At 44.5% G+C, this 8,920-nt stretch overlaps 2 protein-coding genes across 4 annotated transcripts in view; both read left to right on the plus strand.

Annotated features, from left to right (window-relative positions):
• Positions 1–3,599, plus strand: part of LOC148058102 (N-acetylglucosamine-1-phosphodiester alpha-N-acetylglucosaminidase-like) — a 14,311-nt gene extending 10,712 nt beyond the window's left edge. The window contains exons 8-12 of one of the 2 annotated variants that reach the window (XM_087782631.1): positions 310–357; positions 410–538; positions 1,182–1,310; positions 1,381–1,459; positions 3,072–3,599. In XM_087782631.1, the coding sequence (XP_087638757.1) occupies positions 310–357; positions 410–538; positions 1,182–1,310; positions 1,381–1,459; positions 3,072–3,345 (659 nt within the window). In that variant the 3' untranslated portion in view covers positions 3,346–3,599. The remainder of the gene's footprint in view (positions 1–309; positions 358–409; positions 539–1,181; positions 1,311–1,380; positions 1,460–3,071) is intronic. The other variant, XM_087782632.1, reaches the window with a different exon arrangement.
• Positions 3,600–3,811: 212 nt separating this feature from the next.
• On the plus strand, positions 3,812–5,246 carry LOC148058104 (tumor protein p53-inducible nuclear protein 1-like). 2 transcript variants are annotated; one of them, XM_087782635.1, is made up of 4 exons: positions 3,812–4,097; positions 4,249–4,419; positions 4,552–4,951; positions 5,018–5,246. In XM_087782635.1, the coding sequence occupies exons 2-4, from the start codon at positions 4,299–4,301 to the stop codon at positions 5,214–5,216; spliced, it is 720 nt and encodes a 239-aa protein (XP_087638761.1). In that variant the 5' UTR covers positions 3,812–4,097; positions 4,249–4,298; the 3' UTR covers positions 5,217–5,246. The 2 variants fall into 2 exon arrangements, with proteins under 2 accessions (XP_087638761.1, XP_087638760.1); XM_087782634.1 differs by having other exon boundaries at positions 3,812–4,053.
• The last annotated feature ends 3,674 nt before the right edge of the window (positions 5,247–8,920 follow it).

An 8,920-nucleotide genomic window follows, 5' to 3' on the forward strand; every position in this document is an offset into this window, starting at 1 on the left:
TGACATGATGTGTGTGTCTGCAGGAGGGTGTGTGTGTCTGACATGATGTGTGTGTCTGCAGGAGGGTGTGTGTGTCTGCAGGAGGGTGTGTGTGTGTCTGCAGGAGGGTGTGTGTGTCTGACATGATGTGTGTGTCTGACATGATGTGTGTGTCTGACATGATGTGTGTGTCTGACATGATGTGTGTCTCTGCAGGAGGGTGTGTGTGTCTGACATGATGTGTGTGTCTGCAGGAGGGTGTGTGTGTCTGACATGATGTGTGTGTCTGCAGGAGGGTGTGTGTGTCTGACATGATGTGTGTGTCTGCAGGAGGGTGTGTGTGTGATCCAGGCTGGCGTGGACAGAACTGCACTGAAGGTAAACACAATACAGAGCAACACCTGCCGAGCTGACCTCTGACCCCCATCAGTGTGCCCCCCCTCTCTCTACGGAGACGCCTGCAGTCACACATGTGTGTGCGTCAATGGAGGAGTGTGTGATCATGTGACCGGAGGCTGCACCTGTACACCTGGTTACCATGGTGATGCATGTCAAGAAGGTTTGTCTGAGTATTTGTGTGTGTAACAATGACGGTGTATGTTTGTGTGTCAGTGTGTGTAACAATGACGGTGTATGTTTGTGTGTCAGTGTGTGTAACAGTGACGGTGTATATTTGTGTGTCAGTGTGTAACAGTGACGGTGTATATTTGTGTGTCAGTGTGTAACAGTGACGGTGTATATTTGTGTGTCAGTGTGTGTAATGGTGACGGTGTATATTTGTGTGTCAGTGTGTGTAACAGTGACGGTTTATATTTGTGTGTCAGTGTGTGTAACGGTGACGGTGTATATTTGTGTTTCAGTGTGTGTAACGGTGACGGTGTATATTTGTGTGTGACGGTGTATATTTTTGTGTCAGTGTGTGTAACCGTGACGGTGTATATTTGTGTGTCAGTGTGTGTAACGGTGATGGTGTATATTTGTGTGTCAGTGTGTGTAACGGTGACGGTATATATTTGTGTGTCAGTGTGTGTAACGTGACGGTGTATATTTGTGTGTCAGTGTGTGTAACAGTGACGGTGTATATTTGTGTGTCAGTGTGTGTAACGGTGACGGTATATATTTGTGTGTCAGTGTGTGTAACGTGATGGTGTATATTTGTGTGTCAGTGTGTGTAACAGTGACGGTGTATATTTGTGTGTTAGTGTGTCCTCCTGGGTTGTTCGGATTGTCGTGTGCAGAACGTTGTCGATGTGAGGATCATTGTCCTTGTGATCATGTGACAGGAAGTTGTAACTTCACAGCACAAGGAGTCAATGACACACTGTACACAGGTGAGACACACACGGACAGACACACGCACACACTCACACACACACACACTCAACAGTTTCTTTTTTACAGCTGGACTGTGTTTAGCCAGACACATGTTGTCGTCATGGACACGGAACAGGGAGGTCGAAGGTCAAAGTCACCTGACTGAGTGAGTGACGGCTGTGGTGTGGAATGATTGACGTGCAGGATGTTTGACGGGTGACGTGCAGGATGATTGACGGGTGACAATGATTGACGGGTGACGTGCAGGATGATTGACGGGTGACAATGATTGACGGGTGACGTGCAGGATGATTGACGGGTGACGTGCAGGATAATTGACGGGTGACAATGATTGACAGGTGACGTGCAGGATGATTGACGGGTGACGTGCAGGATAATTGACGGGTGACAATGATTGACGGGTGACGTGCAGGATGATTGACGGGTGACAATGATTGACGGGTGACGTGCAGGATGATTGAGGGGTGACAATGATTGACGGGTGACGTGCAGGATGATTGACGGGTGACAATGATTGACGGGTGACGTGCAGGATAATTGACGGGTGACAATGATTGACGGGTGACGTGCAGGATGATTGAGGGGTGACAATGATTGACGGGTGACGTGCAGGATGATTGAGGGGTGACAATGATTCACGGGTGACGTGCAGGATGATTGACGGGTGACAATGATTGACGGGTGACGTGCAGGATGATTGAGGGGTGACAATGATTGACGGGTGACGTGCAGGATGATTGACGGGTGACAATGATTGACGGGTGACGTGCAGGATAATTGACGGGTGACAATGATTGACGGGTGACGTGCAGGATAATTGACGGGTGACAATGATTGACGGGTGACGTGCAGGATGATTGACGGGTGACAATGATTGACGGGTGACGTGCAGGATGATTGAGGGGTGACAATGATTGACGGGTGACGTGCAGGATGATTGACGGGTGACAATGATTGACGGGTGACGTGCAGGATAATTGACGGGTGACAATGATTGACGGGTGACGTGCAGGATGATTGAGGGGTGACAATGATTCACGGGTGACGTGCAGGATGATTGAGGGGTGACAATGATTCACGGGTGACGTGCAGGATGATTGACGGGTGACAATGATTGACGGGTGACGTGCAGGATGATTGAGGCGTGACAATGATTGACGGGTGACGTGCAGGATAATTGACGGGTGACAATGATTGACGGGTGACGTGCAGGATGATTGAGGGGTGACAATGATTCACGGGTGACGTGCAGGATGATTCACGGGTGACGTGCAGGATGATTGAGGGGTGACAATGATTCACGGGTGACGTGCAGGATGATTGACGTGCAGGATAATTGACGGGTGACAATGATTGACGGGTGACGTGCAGGATGATTGAGGGGTGACAATGATTCACGGGTGACGTGCAGGATGATTCACGGGTGACGTGCAGGATGATTGAGGGGTGACAATGATTCACGGGTGACGTGCAGGATGATTCACGGGTGACGTGCAGGATGATTGAGGGGTGACAATGATTCACGGGTGACGTGCAGGATGATTGACGTGCAGGATAATTGACGGGTGACAATGATTCACGGGTGACGTGCAGGATGATTGATGGGTGACAATGATTCACGGGTGACGTGCAGGATGATTGACGGGTGACAATGATTGACGGGTGACGTGCAGGATGATTGATGGGTGACAATGATTGACGGGTGACGTGCAGGATGATTGATGGGTGACAATGATTGACGGGTGACATGTGTCCAGGTCCTCATGGCTGACCCTCACCGTGCTGCTCTCCCTCCTGCTGTCCATCAGTCTGATGACTCATGTGCGAGCGTGTCGCGCAGGTCAAGGCTCTTCGTCGTCACGGAGACATAACTACATGTATGTTCCTCTGACTGACACGTCTCTCAAGTCACATGACCCCGAGTCTCAGGAGGAGGATCTGCTGCCTGTTGCCCCGACTACCCTGGAGCCCGGAGACTCACCTGAGAGCAGGTGTAATGACCAGAGCCCTCAGGGTCACGTGAGGAGATGATGTCATCATATAGGGTCTCTCTGCTGTGACCTCTGACCTTTTATAGACACTCAGGATTGACACATACAGACACACACACACGCACACACGTACACACACGTACACACACACACACACACACCCCTACATACATACATACACATACACACACCTATACACATCGGACGTACACACACATACACACGTACACACACACACCTATATACATACACACGTACACACACATACACACGTACACACACACACCTATATATTTCATTATGTTCCGCCAACAGGTCGTTGAGCTCGATGACGTCATCAAGTGGATTAGTGTCGACACCAACACTGATGACGCGCTTCATGATGATGTTACGTCAGCACATGTGTGGACCGCTGTTTCTGACCTTCAGTGTCACGTGATCTGACACGTATACCGTCTCTGTGACGTCACTCTGACTGTAGTTTGAATAAAGTGTAGTTTCAAATGTTTGTTCACGGCTCAAAACAGGAAGTGTTTGTGACGTAGCTCATTTCCTAAGACGTGATTGGTCGAATGAAGCTTCCAGCGGCTCCGCTCATTGGTCGAGCCGCGCCTTGGCGTGACGTCACGTCGATCAGCTGTTGGAGCTGCTTCACAACAACAACAAAGGACGAGGATCGAGCCGCAGAAGTCTGGATCCGAACCACAGACTCCACTTTCATCGACGTCACGACACGTCATCACTCGAGGTCAGTTGTTGGTTCGCGCGCTGAACTTCCACGAGGGGTCAAAGGTGCGTCTCGAGAGCTCGAGCCCACAGACTCGTTCACGGGTTCTCTAGTTAGTTACACTAGTTAGACTAGTTTCACTGACCGAGGCGTGTTCTCGTGAGCACGCGCGCGTCTCACCTGCGCACAGGTGTGTGACACTTCTCGACCCAACAGGACGGAGGTCGATGACCCCCCTGACCCCTCGATGACCAGCCGAGCCCGGGATGTTCCAGCGACTCACGAGCGCCCTCTTCGGGGGCGTCGTGGAGGAGCTGAGACCCAGCGGTTGTCATGGAGACGAGAAAGCGGAAGTTGACGAAGACTGGATCCTTGTCGACTACCTGGGTGAGACCTGGTCACGTGACTGAAACCATTTTGTTTTTCTTAATTGTTTTCAAATTCCTCGAGAAATGTTTGTGATTAACTTAAAAAAAAAAGTTTTTTGAAAATATATTTGTATAATAAATCCATCGACAGGTTCTGGAACCTCAGGGAGTCCAATAGACGAGGACCTGGTCCAGATCCAGACCCCCATGGTGGCCCCGGCACTAAGGTACGCCTCCTGCACGCCCTTGAACTGGACCACAGACACGGACCCGGGCGGCGGTGCTGAGGCGGGCGAGGACTTCCTGTGTGTGGACCGGACTTCTATGGAGGAGAGCTGGTTCGTCACGCCGCCCGCGTGCTTCACAGGGTTCAGAGGTCATGTCCTGGAGTCCAGCCCCCTGGAAGACCTGCTGATCGAACACCCCAGCATGTCGGTGTATGTGCGGCACCGGACCCCCAGACTGCACCTTCATCCGGGCCTGACCACCAGCACCTCGCCCGCCTGCAGCAGGAAGAAGGGCCGGCGCTCCCTGGATGCTCCCAGACCCAGGTGAGGTCAGCAGGTGTGACCCCTACTGTGGGGCTGTGAGGACTCACTCTCTGTCTCCCCCTGCAGGCCGGAGGGTGCAGCGGCGAAGCAGCGTTCCAACAGTCGCCTCCTGGCATCGAACCGGTCCAGTCGGACGGACCTCGTGTCTGGTTCTGCTCAGACGTCCTCGCGGAACAGTCTTCAGCGTCTGAACCTGCTGCGACCGCACAAGACGCACAACAAGTGTGTCCTTCAGCAGCCGAGCCAGAGACGCCTCAACTACTGACTCCCTCAAGTCATGATGTCATGATGTTATGATGTCATGAAGTTATGATGTCATGAAGTTATGAAGTTATGATGTCATGAAATTATGATGTCATGAAGTTATGATGTCATGAAGTTATGATGTCATGAAGTTATGATGTCATGAAATTATGATGTCATGAAGTTATGATGTCATGAAGTTATGATGTCATGAAGTTATGATGTCATGAAATTATGATGTCATGAAGTTATGATGTCATGAAGTTATGATGTCATGAAATTATGATGTCATGAAATTATGATGTCATGAAGTTATGATGTCATGAAGTTATGATGTCATGAAATTATGATGTCATGAAGTTATGATGTCATGAAGTTATGATGTCATGAAATTATGATGTCATGAAATTATGATGTCATGAAGTTATGATGTCATGAAGTTATGATGTCATGAAATTATGATGTCATGAAGTTATGATGTCATGAAGTTATGATGTCATGAAATTATGATGTCATGAAATTATGATGTCATGAAATTATGATGTCATGAAGTTATGATGTCATGAAGTTATGATGTCATGAAATTATGATGTCATGAAGTTATGATGTCATGAAATTATGATGTCATGAAATTATGATGTCATGAAGTTATGATGTCATGAAATTATGATGTCATGAAGTTATGATGTCATGAAGTTATGATGTCATGCTGTTATGATGTCATGCTGTTATGATGTCATGAAGTCATGATGTCATGAAGTCATGATGTCATGAAGTCATGATGTCATGAAGTTATGATGTCATGAAATTATGATGTCATGAAATTATGATGTCATGAAGTTATGATGTCATGCTGTTATGATGTCATGAAATTATGATGTCATGAAATTATGATGTCATGAAATTATGATGTCATGAAGTTATGATGTCATGAAGTTATGATGTCATGAAATTATGATGTCATGAAATTATGATGTCATGAAGTTATGATGTCATGAAGTTATGATGTCATGAAATTATGATGTTATGATGTCATGAAATTATGATGTCATGATGTCATGAAATTATGATGTCATGAAGTTATGATGTCATGAAGTTATGATGTCATGAAGTTATGATGTCATGAAATTATGATGTCATGAAATTATGATGTCATGAAGTTATGATGTCATGAAATTATGATGTCATGAAGTCATGAAGTCATGATGTCATGAAGTTATGATGTCATGAAATTATGATGTCATGAAGTTATGATGTCATGAAATTATGATGTCATGAAGTCATGAAGTTATGATGTCATGAAGTTATGATGTCATGAAATTATGATGTCATGAAGTTATGATGTCATGAAATTATGATGTCATGAAGTTATGATGTCATGAAATTATGATGTCATGAAGTCATGAAGTTATGATGTCATGATGTCATGAAGTCATGAAGTTATGATGTCATGAAATTATGATGTCATGATGTCATGAAGTTATGATGTCATGATGTCATGATGTTATGATGTCATGAAATTATGATGTCATGAAGTTATGATGTCATGAAGTTATGATGTCATGAAGTCATGAAATTATGATGTCATGAAGTTATGATGTCATGATGTCATGAAATTATGATGTCATGAAGTTATGATGTCATGAAGTTATGATGTCATGAAGTCATGAAATTATGATGTCATGAAGTTATGATGTCATGATGTCATGATGTCATGATGTTATGATGTCATGAAATTATGATGTCATGAAGTTATGATGTCATGAAGTTATGATGTCATGAAGTTATGATGTCATGAAGTTATGATGTCATGATGTCATGAAATTATGATGTCATGAAGTTATGATGTCATGAAGTTATGATGTCATGATGTCATGAAGTTATGATGTCATGATGTCATGAAGTTATGATGTCATGATGTCATGAAGTTATGATGTCATGAAGTTATGATGTCATGATGTCATGAAATTATGATGTTATGATGTCATGATGTCATGAAATTATGATGTCATGAAGTTATGATGTCATGAAGTTATGATGTCATGATGTCATGAAATTATGATGTCATGAAGTTATGATGTCATGAAGTTATGATGTCATGAAGTTATGATGTCATGATGTCATGAAGTTATGATGTCATGATGTTGGAACATATTGTTGCTGCAGCTTCTTCTTCTCAGGGTTTCACACGAGAGACGCTATAGATGTTTGTCGTGTAGATGTTACACGTGTGTAGTTTTTGTGTAGATGTTACACGTGTTTAGCAATATTGTAGCATCTGTCAGTTCAGTGCCTACAGTGTCTCTCCAACAAGTGCCAATCATGTAGCAGACGTGTTGACGTGTTGACATGTTAGTTGACGTGTTGATGTGTTGACGTGTTGACATGTTAGTTGACGTGTTGATGTGTTGACGTGTTGACATGTTGATGTGTTGACGTGTTGACATGTTGACGTGTTGACATGTTAGTTGACGTGTTGATGTGTTGACGTGTTGATGTGTTGACGTGTTGACATGTTGACATGTTGACGTGTTGACGTGTTAGTTGACGTGTTGATGTGTTGATGTGTTGACGTGTTGACATGTTAGTTGACGTGTTGATGTGTTGACGTGTTGATGTGTTGACGTGTTGACATGTTGACATGTTGACGTGTTGACATGTTAGTTGACGTGTTGATGTGTTGATGTGTTGACGTGTTGACATGTTAGTTGACGTGTTGATGTGTTGACGTGTTGATGTGTTGACGTGTTGACATGTTGACATGTTGACGTGTTGACATGTTAGTTGACGTGTTGATGTGTTGATGTGTTGATGTGTTGACGTGTTGACATGTTGACGTGTTGACATGTTAGTTGACGTGTTGACATGTTAGTTGATGTGTTGATGTGTTGATGTGTTGACGTGTTGACGTGTTGACATGTTAACGTGTTGATGTGTTGATGTGTTGATGTGTTGACGTGTTGACATGTTGACGTGTTGACATGTTAGTTGACGTGTTGACATGTTAGTTGATGTGTTGACGTGTTGACGTGTTGACATGTTAGTTGACGTGTTGATGTGTTGATGTGTTGATGTGTTGAAGTGTTGACGTGTTGACATGTTTACGTGTTGACGTGTTATGTTGACATGTTGACATGTTGACATGTTAACGTGTTGACATGTTGTGTTGACGTGTTGACGTGTTGACGTGTTGACGTGTTGTGTTGACATGTTGACGTGTTGACATGTTGACGTGTTGTGTTGACATGTTGACGTGTTGACTGACACATGTCAAGAGACAAAAGGGAATTTTTGAAACTCATGTTAGAAATATTATAGAAATATTATAGAAATATTAAAACCTTTTCTTTTTCTGAACGTGTGATTCATGAAGAGACACTTGTGTCAGACTAGAGATACACAACAACACACTTGATAAACACAACAACACACTGACAAACACAACAACACACTGACAAACACAACAACACACTTGATAAACACAACAACACACTTGATAAACACAACAACACACTTGATAAACACAACAACACACTGACAAACACAACAACACACTTGATAAACACAACAACACACTGACAAACACAACAACACACTTGACAAACACTACAACACACTTGACAAACACAACAACACACTTGATAAACACAACAACACACTGACAAACACAACAACACACTTGACAAACACAACAACACACTTGATAAACACAACAACACACTGACA

The sequence above is a fragment of the Callionymus lyra genome, unplaced genomic scaffold (genome assembly GCF_982586985.1).
Source record: "Callionymus lyra unplaced genomic scaffold, fCalLyr1.hap1.1 HAP1_SCAFFOLD_172, whole genome shotgun sequence".
In the NCBI taxonomy this organism is placed as follows: Eukaryota; Metazoa; Chordata; class Actinopteri; order Syngnathiformes; family Callionymidae; genus Callionymus; species Callionymus lyra.

What these genes read in the sequence shown, in the direction of transcription:
- LOC148058104 (XM_087782635.1), top strand. Translation starts at nt 4,299, where the DNA reads ATGTTCCAGCGACTCACGAGCGCCCTCTTCGGGGGCGTCGTGGAGGAG. An exon ending in GATCCTTGTCGACTACCTGG is followed by an intron (nt 4,420 to 4,551) that starts GTGAGACCTGGT and finishes ATCCATCGACAG; the next exon opens with GTTCTGGAACCTCAGGGAGT. An exon ending in CTGGATGCTCCCAGACCCAG is followed by an intron (nt 4,952 to 5,017) that starts GTGAGGTCAGCA and finishes CTCCCCCTGCAG; the next exon opens with GCCGGAGGGTGCAGCGGCGA.